Source organism: Carassius gibelio, chromosome A5 (assembly GCF_023724105.1).
Source record: "Carassius gibelio isolate Cgi1373 ecotype wild population from Czech Republic chromosome A5, carGib1.2-hapl.c, whole genome shotgun sequence".
NCBI lineage: Eukaryota > Metazoa > Chordata > Actinopteri > Cypriniformes > Cyprinidae > Carassius > Carassius gibelio.
The window spans coordinates 21,871,464-21,888,150 of NC_068375.1; the positions used below are offsets into that span (position 1 = coordinate 21,871,464).

A 16,687-nucleotide genomic window follows, 5' to 3' on the forward strand; every position below is an offset into this window, starting at 1 on the left:
TTGAGTCACTGGGGGAGTGAGAGAGGAGAAAGAAGAGGAGGAGGAGGAGAGAGAGATAGAGAGGTTGGTCTCTCATTTAAACAAAACAACAGCAGATCTGCGGGCATAAACAAATGCACGCAGTCTCTGTCCCTCCACCTGCCGCGTGAGACACACTGATGGTCGCAGTAACGTTAGGTTAAATTAACCGGATTACCGAGACGGACGCGAACTCCGCTCTGCTTCACTGTAACGCGGACTTGCGACGATATCTATGCATTATTTAGACTGAAATAAGCTAAACAAAAATGACGGAGCTGAGACGGCGAGGAGGAGGAGATCCTGACAGCACTGAAAACATCAGTGACAAGGTAATTTATTATAGAGCACGCGCTCACTCGGGAGGCTTATTTCTCTCATTCGACTGCGAATGACCTTCTAGCCATCCAGCTAACGAGTAACCAGTCAGACTGCTTCAACTTGAGATGATATTACACAAAATAACTTGTTTAAAGCAACATTATGGCGCCTTAGTGTTCGGGGACTGTGCCTTTAATTTATCTGTCGGTTGCCTCATATGAAGTTGCTGAGCCAAACACTGCAAAGCCAGTGTCAGTGGCTGTGGTGCAAAACCTATTGAGCTGCTTACATAGACAGCATTTTTGGTTATCATAGACACTTCTGGAACGCTCTGTTTTGACCATCTCATATAGATAGGTTTTTGTCATGCCCAAAAATGATGTCTAGGCATACCATAGGCAGCGCGTTATGTTTTGAGCCTCGGTCCGCTGTCAAGAGTCAGGCGGTGTGTGTCATGCAGAGCTGTTTAACTCATTTGAATTAGAGTTCAGAAACCAAGTAACTTCGTTAAGGTAATAGTGCAGCCAGAAATGAAAACTGACATCATTTTGTTGTTCTAAACACGGATGATTTTCTTCTGTGGTTTCCATTAATTTTCTTTACCTCTCTTGTACATTATATATATATATATATATATATATATATATATATATATATATATATATATATATATATATATATATATATATATATATATAATGTTACATAGTAGAAAGTTTTTTTTTTAAATCTTTTCAAGATTCAGTCATGTCAGAGAAAATGTAACATTGTCCTCTGTAAGCATTTTTTGTGGCAACCATTTCAAATGATCAACATTTTTTTTTTTTATTGTGAAACATATTTGGTGCCATTGAGCTTGTTGTGACATGACTAAAGCTCCAGTGTTTATGTAGGATAGTAAACACATTACGCACATCTTGAACTGAAAAATCCATTTATTTTTAGAAGTATATATTTGTTATATTGGGAAATATTTATTTAAGAGCTGCAAGATAAGTTTTGGGGTCAGCTATTATTAGTAGCTTTTATTAGTTAAAGGGGTCATACGATTCACATTTTTCCTTTCTCTTTGGAGTGTTACAAGCTCTTGGTGCATAAATAAGGTTTGTAAAGTTGAAAAGACTAAAGTCTCAAATCCAAAGGGATATTATTTATCAAAGTTAAGAATCTGCCAAGGCCCCTAAAAGGGCTTATTCACACACGCCCCACATGTCTATGTCATGATGTGGAAATATTTGCGTAATGCCGTCCCCAATATTCAGAAGAAAGAAAAAAGAAGGTGTGGTTTCAGTAACCGTAGTTAGTGTTGAAGCAGACATGTCAGGGAGATGCTGTGTGCTTCTAGATTAGAAGCAAAAGCACTTTATTTGAACTGATGGTAAAACTGAGAACATTATTAACTGTCTTAACATTTATTTTGAAAGACAAAGCTCACGATTATGGAAAGGGGCGTTACATATCCAACGAGTGCTTGCGGTGTGCCAATCACAATGCACTTGGTCAATTGGCCAATCAGAGCAGACTGCGCTTGTCGGAAGGAGGGACTTTGTAGAAAACAGCATGTTTGAGAGAGGCGGGGCATAGAGGACCTACAATAATGTACAGTATTTTAAAAATAATGTGTTTTTTAACATTAAAGCATATCACCATATTCTGTTACACCAAATACACAAAATAATGATATTTAATAAAGCATCATATGTCCCCTTTAAGAACAGATTGAAGGCAGGTGCTTTAATTCAAATTGTGAAAGTGTTCAATGTCAGTACTTTGCTATCAGTAATCGGTTCCTTTGTTTTTATCAATACTTTAGACACATGGAGCTATGTGCTTTGCTTTTAGAATATCTAACATCTAACCAAATCTGTTTACAGATCCTGTTGCTGAGCTGCACTGTGTATAAAGAGGAGTTCATGTTTGTTATATAGTTTATGTATTTGTATCTGATTGAGTAGATCTTCCCTGGAAATGATGTAGTTCGGTTGTTAGCTGAGTGTTAGCATAGATCACATGTGACAACAAATCACTTGGCCACAGTGTGGAAATTTTGAAAAGGAAGTAGCACAGTGACCATCCTGGAAATGGATGAATTGAACTCATGACTCCGTAATTACAAATGATTTAGTCATAGACAAGGCTTTTGAAGTAGATCACTGCATGAAGGCTGTCGTGTCTTTAAACTGTTTCCCCTGGAGAAGTTCCCTACAAGTAGCTGTGGGTAAATTAGGGAACCAGCACTTGTCTATTGATTATAGCAACAGTAAGGCCAAAAGCATCTTTTGTCAAACCCAAAACTTTGAAAAGCAAACCAAATTGGTGGCAAGATTTTAAGAAAAATATGACTTGTTTTTAAAATAATTATTAAATAATTGTAAGTTAAAATTAAATAATTCAATATTGTAATAATTTCGTATGTTAAAAAGGTGTGTGTATAATAAAATAAACGTACGAAATTATGAAACAATATATAATTTTTTTTAATAATAATAATAATAATAATAATACATTTGTCTAGAAACAACAGTTTTATTTAATAAAATGCTATGACAGGAGACTTCATAAGCCTCGTTCAGACTGTCCAAATCAGCCCAAATCAGATTTTGTGCATCTGGATGGAATCTGATTCTAATAACTGACAGTCCACACAGTGTATCGCAACCTCATATCCGGTTTGTGTATCCAAAAGCTCTTTCTCGTTTTGCTGAATGTGTGTTACTCTGGCAATGCTGTTGCGTTGTGATGCCTACACTAAACACAAGAATAATAGCAATACAGTTTGCAATACATATATTGTCTTAAGACATGACAACATGTTGCGGTTGCGCTGGATTATTGTTATTTTTATGGATTTTGTCATGTGAGGCATCATCAGAAATGCAGGAAGCTGGAATGTGCGACTTTATTCCATGTTGACATCTCCGCTAGTTTCAACACTCAAAGAGGTGAGAAAACTAGCAGTATATATTTTTTTCTGCTTGACTTACAGTTTGCAACAACACAAGCTTGTTTCTGGAAAGACATTTATAATGTGTTCTACGAAAATGTCTGACTTGTTTACGTTTTCCGTAGCATGAGAACATGAAAAAGCTAGGCTAAATCCGATCTGACCGGTCAGACTGATGCAGTATGTGCATCTTACGCAAAGAGATTGTTCCAGATTCTCTGAAGCTTTGCATGATATTATGCACTGTAGATGATGATAACTTCAAAATCTTTGCAAATTTTCTCTTTTATGGCTCCACTATTATTCGGCGCATCATTAGGGGAATTGGTGATCCTCTGCCCATCTTGTCTTCTGAGAGACACTGGCACTCTGAGAGGCTCTTTTTATACCCAATCATGTTTCCATTTGACCTAATAAGGAGCAAATTGGTCGTCCCGCTGTTCCTTATATGTACATTTAACTTTTCCGGTCCCTTTTGGTTCCCAACATTTTTCAACTCGCGGCCCACACAACCAAACACATATGTTTGTGTGGCCCACTGCAAAAAAATTAACTGACCCCGCTATTGTTGGGTTAATAACTTAGTATTCAGAAGACAGATTGTTAACTGTCTTTATTGAATGAATTGGCAATGAACAGAAAATAACTCGGTCTGGCACTGCTTGGCACAACTGCTGTTGTTCTGTAGCATATGCAGCAAAAATATCTAAGATAATTTTCTTATTTAAATATATATATATATAATGAAATGAAGTTATTATGATATGACTTAGCCATTTTTACATATATGAACAATATTATAATTTATTTTAATAGTAGTTGGCGGCCCACCTTCGATATCATCAGCCCACTGGTTGAAACCACTGCACTAGGGTGACTGGTTTATCTTTTATTTAAAAACAAATGCTTCAAATCTAGTCAAAGAAATACAAAGGCTTTGAAAGAACATTGTGTTTTTGTCCTGGAGTGGAGACGGCTGACCTTATAAGACTCATGCCGATGTCTTGTGGGAGAGCTTTGAGTGTCCATCTAGAGCCCCTCAGCCGGCTCTGTGAAGGTCAGTCTCTCATTCATCCCTCACTCATCGTAACAAGCCGTATTTACAGCCCTGCACTCTCACTGATGACTGAGGTTATCCACAGAGCTCAGCCTCATGGTTTTCTGTTAATGTCTTGTTTTCTTTTGCTCTCATCGAGAAGCCTCAGTCTCTCTGGGCTTTAGCAGGGTGCTCTGCTCAATGTAGCACCTCAGCAGTCTTTGGAGTTCAGTGGACCATCATAACCTCCTAGTCCTGCAGCCTTGCCTCAGCGAGAGATTCGCTCTCTTCTCGTGTCATGGCTTACTTCTGCAATTTACCACAGAAAGCTGGTTACTCAGCACCTATTATAATCACAGTTTGTGTGATTTATAATTACACAATTTCGTTTAGGCCTGGTAGCGCTGATGTGATCGTATGCTATGTGATAGTGACATTTTTTCAGTTAGTTTGAATCATAGGCTTTCTTATGTTCCTTCTTCCTGATGAAAATACCATTTACGTTTATACATTTGTCAGACAGGTTTATTCAAAGAGACTTAACTTTTGCAGTCAAGATGCATTTGCATTCCCTCAGAATTTAACCTATGGCTGTTGCTAGGACTGTGGTTAGTGCTTGTTTGGTACTAGACTAGCGGTAGACCAAACTTAACGTGTATTGCTACTAGTGTTTTCACGATAATGAAATTTTCAACTGTAATACAGTGGTCTCCAACCTTTTTAGCACCAAGGACCGGTTTAATGTCAGATAAAATTTTCACGTACCGGGCTTTATGGTGTGATGGATAAATACAAAATAAAATGATACGACTGGCATAAAAACTGTGGTATATTGTAAATATAATAATAAACATGAATCCACTGTGTATTCGTATAAAACTTTATTTAGCAGCGTCCTTTTAACATCGTGCCAACAACATAACATGAATAACGTCCTCTCTGCCCCCTAACCCACTTTTGTTTCACTGATTATGGTCACTATGGTGACGTTTAAACATGCCTGAAAAATAAGATGCCCCAAAAAAACGAATATAAAATCCATGAAAATAACACAGAGCATCTGGCCTTTTTCCAAAATAAAAGATCGTTATGGCTCAGGACACTTCTACCTCCACCTCTGTTATTTGTTTTGCAAAAATCCACCGCTCACGGCTCTTCTGGTCCAGTCCGCGCAAGGCTGTGCCAGTGTTGCTTTGTGTTGAAAATGTAAAAAATATATATAATGAGCGAGTACATCATGAATCCATTTTCCAAACCGTGTTTTTGTCTTGTCCTGAATCACTACGGTACACCTATAAAAAGTGTTTATATTCAGACTATTTTAGTCTGGTTGGGGTCGGCAACGCTGCAGAGTAGCACAGTACCTGCGTGAATCGCAATAGATTTAAACAGAGAGAAGTAGTTCCGGCTACAATGTTCTTCTGCCAGATGCGAGTGCCAAAAGTTACCAACTGCAGCTTTAATGTAAATTATTTATTCCTTCTTGTGCGTCCCGGTACCAAATGACACACGGACTGGTACCAGTCCGCAGCCTGGGGGTTGGGGACCACTGCTTTAAACAATATTGATATTTGATACCTTTTTTTTTTTTGATAACACAGAAACTAAAACAATTGAACAGTATCTAAGTTAAGAAAAAAATGACATTTATCAACTGAAAGTCTGAGATTCCTCAAGCCCCATTGGTCTGAGGGAGATTATATAATAATAATAATAATAATAATAATAATAAAAGTTAAACCTTCAACCTTTAATTAAGAATTTTAAGTTTCTGTCACAAAGGGTTTACAATCATCTGTCCAGTTGTTGGAAATTATGTAAATGAGTGTGAAAATGAGTTCGTGGCACACTGCATTCCCAAACTCACAGCGCATGGCAGAGATGCAGTTTGTGGTTAAAAAGGTACATGCATGCAGGTTTTTTGACATCTCCACTGTTCATTGGTTATATGATCCTTGTCTATTCAGCACATCCTTTTACAAATGTCGGCTCTGCAGGTAGAAACTGAATGAGAGATGCGGTGACTGCTGGCTGTAGTCGTTCTGCCTTTGTGTTTGTGTTTTGGTGTGTGCTAGGCCTTTTGGAATAGATCTGGACAAGGGCTTTTCTCTCTTTTTCTCTCAGGGATTAGTGTAGATCCATTTATGAAGCAGCTAATCAGCCAGCTAGTCTCCTTACCCCTACACTTCTAGGACCCTTATAGACAGTAGGATACATGTGTGAAGCACACAGTTCTTAAAGGACACACAGAGCAATTTCTCTTCTAAAGGGCACATCATGGTTTTTTTTTCTTGCTTGGTTGAAATAAAATAAATTATTGTATTGTTTAGTAATGTTCACAACACAAAGCTTCCTCCCAATGCCATGTCAAACTTTTCCTTACACTAACACAGATCCGGTTGGGGTGGGGGGAAAAAGCCCCCCTGTAGTGATAGTGGCCTTCAGCTCCTCTGTATTGTTTGTCAGATGTTACTCATCTTCCTCTTCACAATACTTCACAAATAGAGAATTCATAGATTCTGTGTGAGATTCAGGTCAGGTGAGTTGGCTGACCAATCAAGCAAAGTAACATCATGGTCAGCACACCACTGGGAAGTGGTTTTGGCAGTGTGGGCAGGTGCTAAAGTCCTGCTGGAAAATGAAATCAGCATCTCTATAAAGCTTGTCAACAGATGGAAGCATAAAGTGCTCCAAAATCTCCTGATGGATGGCTGCACTGACTTTGGACTTGATAAAACACAATGGACAAACACCAGCAGACGTCACGGCACCCAAATCATCACTGACTTCAGAAACTTCACACTGGAATTTGGATTCTGTGCCTCTCCACTGTTCCTCCAGACTCTAGACCTTGATTTCCAAATGAAATGCTACATTTACATTCATCTGAAAAGAGGACTGTGGACCACTGAGCAACAGTCCAGTTATTTTCCTCCTGACCCCAAGGTGAATTGCTTCTGATGTTTTTTTCTGGTTAAGCTGTGGTTTGGTTCTAGGAATGTGACAGCTGCATCCCTTTATCCTGAAGAAGACATCTGAGTGTGGTGACTCTTACTGACTCTGGCTTCAGTCCACTCCTTGTGAAGCTCTCCTAAGTTCTTGAATCAGCTTTTCCTGACAATCTTCCCAAGGCTGTGGTCATCCCTGTTGCTTGTGCACCTTTTCCTACCACACTTTTTCCTTCCAGTCAACTCTCTATGAATATATTTTGATACAGCACTCTGTGAACAGCCAGCCCTTTCAGCAGTGATCTTCTGTGGCTTACCCTCCTTGTGGGGGGTGTTGATGATTGTCTTCTGGACCATTGCCAAGTCAGTAGTCTTTCACATAACTAGCCCAAGAGGTTATCAAACTAATCAAGCTCAAAATGGAATATTCTAATTTTTTGAGATTACTGAACTTTTTATTTTCCTAAGCTGTAAATCATAACCATTAGAATTAAAAACAAACAAACAAACAAAAAAAACTCTTGAAATATTTCAGTTTGTGTGCAATAAATCTATAATATAAGAAAGTTAGCATTTTTTTTATTAAATTACATGCATCTGTAGCTGATCTGTACATTACCATGAATGTTTTCTGGGGGCTTGAGTGTGTCCTCATTAAAAAGTTAGCATAGTTAGGTTTCTTTTACCAGCCTTAATCTGAGCCCTATTTCAGACGTGAGTGACCTCCCTGCTCTATGCAGTTTGCTCCCAATTACCTCATCAGCATAGCTTCTTACAGTCATGGTCCAAAGGCTTTGGTCCATTGGCTAATTTTGGAAATTGTACAATGTGGTCTTTGACTATTGTGACCTTTAGAGTTATTTTCTGAAATGTAGATTTACATATTTGGCAGACACTTCAAACCAAAGCAACTTACATTGCATTTAAGATTAAATATATGGTGGAATAACCTTTATGTTATAAGAGTTACATACTGGTAATGTTATTTATAGGGATGCACCGAAATGAAAATTCTTGGCCAAAGCCTAATCCAAACAAAATGAAACATTGGGCCGAGGACCGAAGGCTAAATACCAAACAATTTATCAATTCTTTTCACCATTGCATAAACTAAATAGCCCAACTGTGCTTAGTGTTAGTGTTAGTGTTTTGTCTTGCTTGCTTGTCAAAGAAAAAAAAAATCAATTACAAGACAACAGTTAAAAAATATTTAACACTGAATATTTATTACATTCTAGCAGACACTATACCAACAAAGCACAATTTAACTTAAAATTAATAAGTTAGAAACACAATATATATATTTTTTGCCTTCAGACCCCCTTCCTGAATCAGGGATGTTTTTTTTTTACTGTACAATTAAATGCAGCCTTGCTGCTCTACAGTATTACATATTAACTTCGTTAGCTATGGACCTTTTACATGTGGGTACTGTAAAACAAATTGCTGGTGGGATTTTCTTTTTCTTTAGCTTGCAATATTTTGATTTTCAGTCTGAAAGGTAGATCAGCTACTTTATGAACCGCTCGGTGATCATAGTGGTAGACTGCCGGCATAGCATTTAAATCAAGATTGCAGATTTATTGCGGATAATGAGACATTTACACATCAGGTTTTCCAGGATGTGGGCTGCTGCTGAAAAACCACATGTAGAGGCTTACAAACTGGCAATGACCGATCCTTGTTAGCCAGTAATATTTTCCCACAATGATGTTATCAGTGATCATTAGGGCTCCATATTGACAGATTTCACTAATCGATTCGATTTGGTTCACAAGCTCTTAATTCAATTCAGTTTTGTTCTTGATTGCATGATGTATTGATTCATTTGGATATCTATCCAGTACAGTACATGTAAATTTTTCTTCTGTCAACTAATGCTGTAAACTGGTTCTTGATATTATACATTTCAGTAATTACTGTAACTCAGCCCTTGTGAACATGTTGATTTATTCATCAAATCATAACCACGCGCTTTGATGATCCAACTTTTCCTCTTTTAATACATTCCACTTCACCTCATTTATTAGTTTCATCTGCTACTGTTACTAGCCATATTTGATTCTGTTCTTTGGCTTGTAGTTGTTTTGTGCTGGCCAAGACAACAGTGAAAGATGAGAAACCAGTCTCTCTTCACCTTGCGTGGAGCAGACGGGGATCTTCAGTCTACTGTACCACACCTACTCAGGTGCCATGTCATCAATCCCGATTGATTTTCCTCATAGGCATTTGTCTAGCATTTGCATAAGTTATGTTGGCTAATATTCTGTCCACCGTCGCTCTCTATTACTTTGACTGGTAAATCTGTGATTTCCATGGAGGGCTGCATTTCATGGTGATTGACTACTGAATTATGACATTGTGAATCTTGACACTTTGTGAACTGTGAGTTTTGTTTTATGTCTCCAATCCAAGTGTCTGGTGGTTCGCTCACCTAATTCATTGTTTTTGGAATTGTTTCTTGGAAGGCGTTTATGCAATATTCCTAAAAGCATTCCTAAAAAATACTCAAGACAGTTCACTCATATTGTTATGAATGGGAACTGCAATATTTAGTGTGTAGGGATAGGTCTGTCGCAATAATCACTATATCGACTTGTCGCACAATATATGTACATGGCTTCAATTATCTTTGGTGATGCAATATATTGCCCATTAAATTTACATAAAAATTAATGTCACCATGTTTTTTGCATTCCACATGTGCCTGTTCTTTTGCAGTTTCTTGTACATAATGTGGTGTAACGTTAGTCTTGTGTAGGGCTGGATTAATAGTTTTAGATTAATAGTTTTTTTAAATGACGTAGATTCGATAACGATTCTCTAAAGCCGCGAACCGATCTTTTCCAGTAATGTTATTTATTTCAGCACACGTTTAAAACAAGATCTGATTAACTTGAATCTTATCATTACTCTTCTCCACTACGTCACCCTCTTATTTACCTTGCACGACGTTACAACGGAAAGCCTGTCGTTCATTCAGCACTTATCATGGCCGAGATTCTGTGGATGAGAACCGAGAACTAAGACATACACATGATTCACAATGCTCAGGTGAAATGCTATAGGAATACTATAAATCTGCGGAAGCATTTGATATCACGGATGAGGCGCCATGATTTCCACAATCAATGAATGGAAGTAGGGGCGTTGCTAACAAAATGGATGCAGATCTGAATGCCAGTTTGCAGTTAGTTGTGAGGGGATTTCTCTCCACTGGATAAACGGGCGACACCCTAGAATGAATAAATGTTTATTTATTGAAGACGACGACGACGAGAACAATCAACGGCACAAAACATGTCTAATGCACGCACATTATAAAAGGGTTTCATTTTCATTTGATTAGGATAAAGTTTTATGCCTTCCTCTGATTACCAGAAAAATTTATAAGAATATTTTATATGGCCCTATTATTGTTTAGAAATGACCCTGTACAAGAAAATAATAGGTTTAAAATACAGGCCCTTCATTTCTTTTTATTAATTCACCATTTGATAACTAATGTTATGGTTCATTTTTTAGAAATATCAATACCATTTGTATTAAAACTATATATTCGAGAATCAAATAGAGAACTTGTGAATCGAATGGGGACATCTGACAGAGTGTGTGTTTATACTCTGCAGGAGGCAGATGGAGACGACAGGCTTGCTTTCCCCGGTGAAGGGGAAGGAGAAATGGAGGGCGACTCCAAAGCAGACACACCAGACGTGCCACCTTCCACAGATAACACTCCACAGTGTCTCAACAAAGCCCTGGAGGGCTTGTCATCTAGGTACCCAATGACACTGAACAATCAACATCAGTTGTGTGCCTGTATGGATGTTTAGGCCCCAGTTTAATGCACATAGGCAACTATGAGTCTTTGAGGTTTTACAAACATGTTTAACCTGTTTTCACTGGGAAAATAAGAAACTCATACACTACTATTCTTTATAATCTTTCCACACATGAAGGATGTTTTGGTTAAATCAGTAAGCAAAATTGTAAAATTGATCCGGTTAATCTTTGAAAACTGACACAAAACCTCATAGCGCATCTTATTGCACAGATATTTAATTTTGATCAATAACACCGTATCTAGCGATATTTGATATGCAGATAAGGTTAGGGGTCGGTTGACAGGGTAATGGGCCCTCGAAGAGATTAAACGGGATCTTTATTAGAAACATAATAATTGCTGATCTGTTGGTTGGATTTGCAGAATCTTCTTTAAAAAGAAGGTCCAATGCAAGCCTGAATGCTGGCGCCTGGCCACCCATCTCATTTTGTGATGATGATGCACTTTTTTTCCAATCCCTCTCCTTTCTGTTTCTCTCCTTTGACAAATTCCCTCCCATTCTTCTCATTGGATTGCATGAGTTGTGGCACCTGCAAACAGTTTATTACACTCTGGGCCAGAAAACGAAGAATTCCCATCTCTCATGGAGCCACATTTATTACATTTATGGCACCATCAGGATAATAAATCTATCCCATCCGTTTTGTTCTCACATCTTCAAGGTTCAACAGTAAAGCTTAAATCAAACAGAAATTATTATCATTGTTTTGTTCATGCCGTTTCATTCAGTTCTACACACCCACATTTCAACAGTGGGGAAATCACATTTGAGCCAGCTTCATTTCACCTCTTTCACAGGCTTTTAGTTCATTTCAAAGTGAACACAAAGGGGAAATGTCATCTATACCCTTAACAGTGGAAGTGGGGATTTGCCAGCAAATGTATCTTGCTATACAAACTGTTTAACTGTCCTGACTGTAGTTTTCTTGCAAACTGATTAAAAATAAATACATTTAAAAAATCTCAACAGGTGGAAGAACTGGTGGATAAGAGGCATATTGTCATTGACAATGATCGTTGGCTTCTTCCTCATCATCTATTTGGGACCCATTATGCTTATATTAGTGGTAAGTATGAGTACAAACCATATATGTACCATGAAAAACACTATTAACTAAACAAACACACTGACCACTGGCTAGCCAACATTTGTGGTTACTATAGAAAGCATTAACAAACATCCCAGCTGTCCTTCTACAAACCATCTGGGCCACATGCTGTCATTTAGCTCATTTATAGCCCTACCTGACTTGAAATAATGTAAATATTTTCAATGAAAATTGATATGAATCACTGCAGTGTTTTAAATAGATGTTTGCATTTTGAAGGAATCAGGAAGGGATCAGAGATTTAAAAAGTGCTATTTGAACATGTTCAGCTCTTGCAACATTTATTAACTCTTTATTAATCACTTTTTTTGTATAGGTTATGGGTGTTCAAATCAAGTGTTTTCATGAAATTATAACCATTGGCTACAGAGTTTACCATTCCTATGATCTGCCGTGGTTTAGGACTCTTAGCTGGTAAGTAAAATGCTGACTAGTTACCGTTTAATGCTTTTTCTTTCACCCCTTAATTCTCAATATCTCTCCGCCCTTCCCCCTTCTTTCTGATTCTTGTGCTTTACATTAATGTACACACACTGAACTACAAACACACACACAAACACACTCTCACGTTTTACCAGTCACTTTTTGTCATAGATAAAGTAGTGATTAACTGGACTTGAGCAAAGAGCACTTCCATGATGGAACCTTGCATAGAGTACACCCCACCGGCAGGCTTTGGCCTAACAAAACAAGATGACCATGTATTGTTTCCATCAAGTATGTTTCTTGAACTCAAATCTTGACACAAATGCCCCTTGTATTTCAGGTACTTCTTGATTTGTGTGAACTACTTCTTTTATGGAGAGACAGTGGCTGATTATTTCGGTGCACTCGTCCGAAGGGAGGAACCTCTGCAGTTTCTTGTGCGTTATCATCGGTTTATTTCTTTTGCACTGTATTTGGCAGGTGAGTGTAATTGACAGCTCTGATTAAACTCTGCACGGAAACCATCGGAGACTTTTATGACTAGGTCAAAAGCCCACAGTGCCCACTTAGCTTTTTTTTGCATAGTTTATAAATCGTTTATAGATTATATATCTAGAAATAATCCTAATCCTTGTCAGGTTTGCTGTGCTGTTTGTGGGATTTGCTGCAGCTTCTTTAAAGAAAGAAATGCAGAGGCGCTGGTCCAACGCATGTCTGTTTTAGTATTCAAAATATAAAATGACTTCATGAAAGTTGATTGTATGCTTGGTCACTCTGACATGCTTTTATGCTTTAATTAATATCAATATGCTGTTGCTCAATGCCAACAGGTTTTTCATCTGCAGTTACACTACTGTTCAAAGCTTTTATTTGGCAAGCATGCATAAATTGATCAACGTAAAGATATTTTATAATATTATAAATAATGATTATTTCAAATAAATATTGTTGTTTTGAACTAACTTTTCATCGATCCTGGAAAAAAAGTACCAAGGTTTTCACAAAATTATGAAACTAAACAACCATTAGTAGTAATTATAAGAAATGTATCTTAAATATTTCTTATAAAAAAAGATTTCTGAAGGATCATAGCACAATTAAAACTGGAGTAATTGCTGCTGAAAATACAGCTTAGCTACTGTATTTTCAGTTAAAATATATTTTGTCAGTTTACACTAATAATGTTCAACAATATTGCTGATTTACTCTATATTTATCATCTATATTGATCATAAGGCCAAACTTTAGAACAGCAGAGTATATCCATCTGTTACGGCCATAAATGCACAGCATGCTGTGAAAGTCATTTCTTTTCACTAAACCTGCCGCTCTCTCCATCACAGCTTAATGGTCATCATCATATAGAATATATAACCCAAAATATACGGTTTAAGATATAAACCAGTGTGTTTGTTCTAAATATTTGTCAGTGTACAAAATCTACATACCCCAATAATGCTGTGTGCTGCTGTTATAACAGCAAATATGAAAGCTTTCCGAAACAGAAATTTGCTTCTCTGCTCTGTCTTAAATACATTTTTTTACATGGGATACAAAATGATAATGTAAACAGTGATAAGATTGAAAATTTCTTCTGTTATGTAGGAAAAATTAACTGCATGTTATTTGCTTTTTCCAGGTTTCTGCATGTTTGTACTGAGTTTAGTGAAGAAACATTACCGCCTGCAGTTTTATATGGTGTGTATCAGTCATTTATATGCAAGCCAGAACTAAACTTTTGATTTCATGCACAGTCATGTGTGCATCATGTGTTAGGCATTTAATGAGTGTACATTATGTACACTGAGCATCGTAGAAATATAAAATGTTTAAACTAGTCATTGCACGGCATTTAATTACAGTGTATGCAAGGCAGCACTTTCATACATTTATTCTGTTCCAGTGGTCCAGAAATGCAGGTTTCATAGTTTTTTAGCCTACACACTTCATTTAGATTTTGCAATGTATGTAATTTTAGTATTATGTGCCGATTTTATTAAATAAAATTTGTAATGCATTCATTTGATCAGATCTTTAGTAAAAACAGTAATATTGTGAAATATTATTACAATTTAAAATAACTGTTTTCTGCTTTTAATATATTTTAAGATGTAATTAATTCCTGTAATGGCAAAGCTGAATTTTCAGCAGCCATTACTGAAAATAGTTGCTTAATATTTTTAAAGAAACAGTGATACTTTTTTTTTTTTTTTTTTTAAGAACAGCATTTCTCTTGTGATGATGCCCATGCAATATTTGGATACTGTATTTATTTATGTAATGACATGTTATTGATGTTTTCATTGCACTCCAAAGATAGTGGCTCATAAAGCTGACACACTTCGTGTCATGACATCAGATAATGGTGGCACTGATGCTGCTTTTTATCGAGTGAAGCTGCTGCCTTGCTAGTACTGATATTTCCTTCAGGACATGCAAATATAGTTTTGATGTAAGTTTCTGGTTACTTTATTAACCAGAAACTGAAGTGCTGGGCTGTTGAGTTGAGTTCAGAATTTGTAATACTAGTCATAAACTGTGCCATACTTCAGTCAAACTTCTGAATGTCAGTTTCTTTGAGTTTGGTCACAGCCATTCCACATCAACTGAAAACCTGGCCGCCGACACACTAAACAGCAAAATACTTTTTGTTACAGCCAAGTTTGCTTGAGCACTTAGAATGTTTATGTCTATTTTTGTTTATTTTATAGTCTTAGCTCAGACTTCTGAAATAACATTTGAGACTAAAATTGTATTTGAACACAATAAGTCAGATTGTGATTGTTTGATTGGATATGTGCCATAACTCGCTTTGCATTATCATTGTTTCAGTGAGTAGATGACATTTCAATCGTACACTCATTTTGTGTGTGTGTGTGTGTGTGTGTGTGTGCTTGCCATTCCAGTTTGCTTGGACCCATGTGACCTTGTTGATTGTGGTGACTCAGTCTCATCTGGTTATTCAGAACCTGTTTGAAGGAATGATCTGGTAAGCCCACCTGACCTGACAGAACTGCCACTCCAACTTGTGTTTCTCAAGCTGCATTCCTGTGTTTCCTGATGTTCCACGTGATGAAATGATAACTAGCTGTTCAAGGGAGAGCAGAAACACTCATTTCTATTCATAATTCTTCACCCTTTAGTTAACTTTATTCAAATATACATTCTAATTCTCACAAATAATTAACTGAAGTTACTTTCTCCCAATGTCTGCATAGTTTCTTCCAGAGGTGGAAAGTAACGATTTACATTTACTCACGTTACTGTAAACTGAGTAGCTTTTTTGAGTACTTCTACTTTTTTCAAATCTGACATTTTACTTTTACTTAAAGGTCCCATGACATGGATTATTTCCTTTTCTTTAAATGCTTTTTAATGTTTCCTTAGGTGTATTTATATTGTTAGTGTGATTTTTACATTTAAAATTTAGAAATAAAAAGCATTTTTAGATCCTGATATTAGCCCTCAGGCTTGAATGCTCTGTTTGAAGGGGCGTGTCTGCTGTGAGACTCCGAGTAAACCACAACTGTTGTGATTGGCTGACATCTTTGCATTCGAAATGCATATTATATGTGAAACCCCTCTCAAATATATAAATATATATATATTTTACTATTACAGCTGTCGAGATTAACGAATCGTGGAAGTGTTGATTATATAATTATTTTTTCAATCTTTTCCCCATCACATGAAAGGCTGCAGTGATGAGCATCGAGTAGACAGAGTCTGTTTATCGCGTGAATGCAGTGATCTCGTCATTATTGCAACACGTTTTCTCACGAAATGCTTTCACCACAGCTAACAGCAAACACATGAATACAATAAGAGCTCCGTTGTGCAGCATAACAGCGTCATTCATTGTAACGGCAGTTTGGGCAAGTGTGCAGATATACTCGCGATGTGTAACAGCTCCGGAAAAAAGCGAGCGTTCTTTGATCGCTCTCTGTGGTTAAATCACAATTTAAATAACAGATTTGTTTCATGCTACTAAGAGAAACAACGTGAAGTTGATCGTTTAGTCACTGGCTTGATTCACTGATG

General features: G+C 37.1%; 1 protein-coding gene across 2 annotated transcripts in view; it reads left to right on the forward strand.

Annotated features, from left to right (window-relative positions):
- cds1 (CDP-diacylglycerol synthase (phosphatidate cytidylyltransferase) 1) overlaps nt 1–16,687 on the forward strand; it is a 23,403-nt gene continuing 6,716 nt past the window's right edge. For both annotated transcript variants that reach the window (XR_008175610.1, XM_052592477.1), the window contains exons 1-7: nt 1–350; nt 10,897–11,045; nt 12,082–12,178; nt 12,537–12,634; nt 12,987–13,126; nt 14,286–14,344; nt 15,553–15,635. Coding sequence is in view for 1 of the 2 variants with exons in the window: in XM_052592477.1 (XP_052448437.1) it covers nt 288–350; nt 10,897–11,045; nt 12,082–12,178; nt 12,537–12,634; nt 12,987–13,126; nt 14,286–14,344; nt 15,553–15,635 (689 nt within the window). In the remaining variant the exon portion in view is untranslated. The remainder of the gene's footprint in view (nt 351–10,896; nt 11,046–12,081; nt 12,179–12,536; nt 12,635–12,986; nt 13,127–14,285; nt 14,345–15,552; nt 15,636–16,687) is intronic.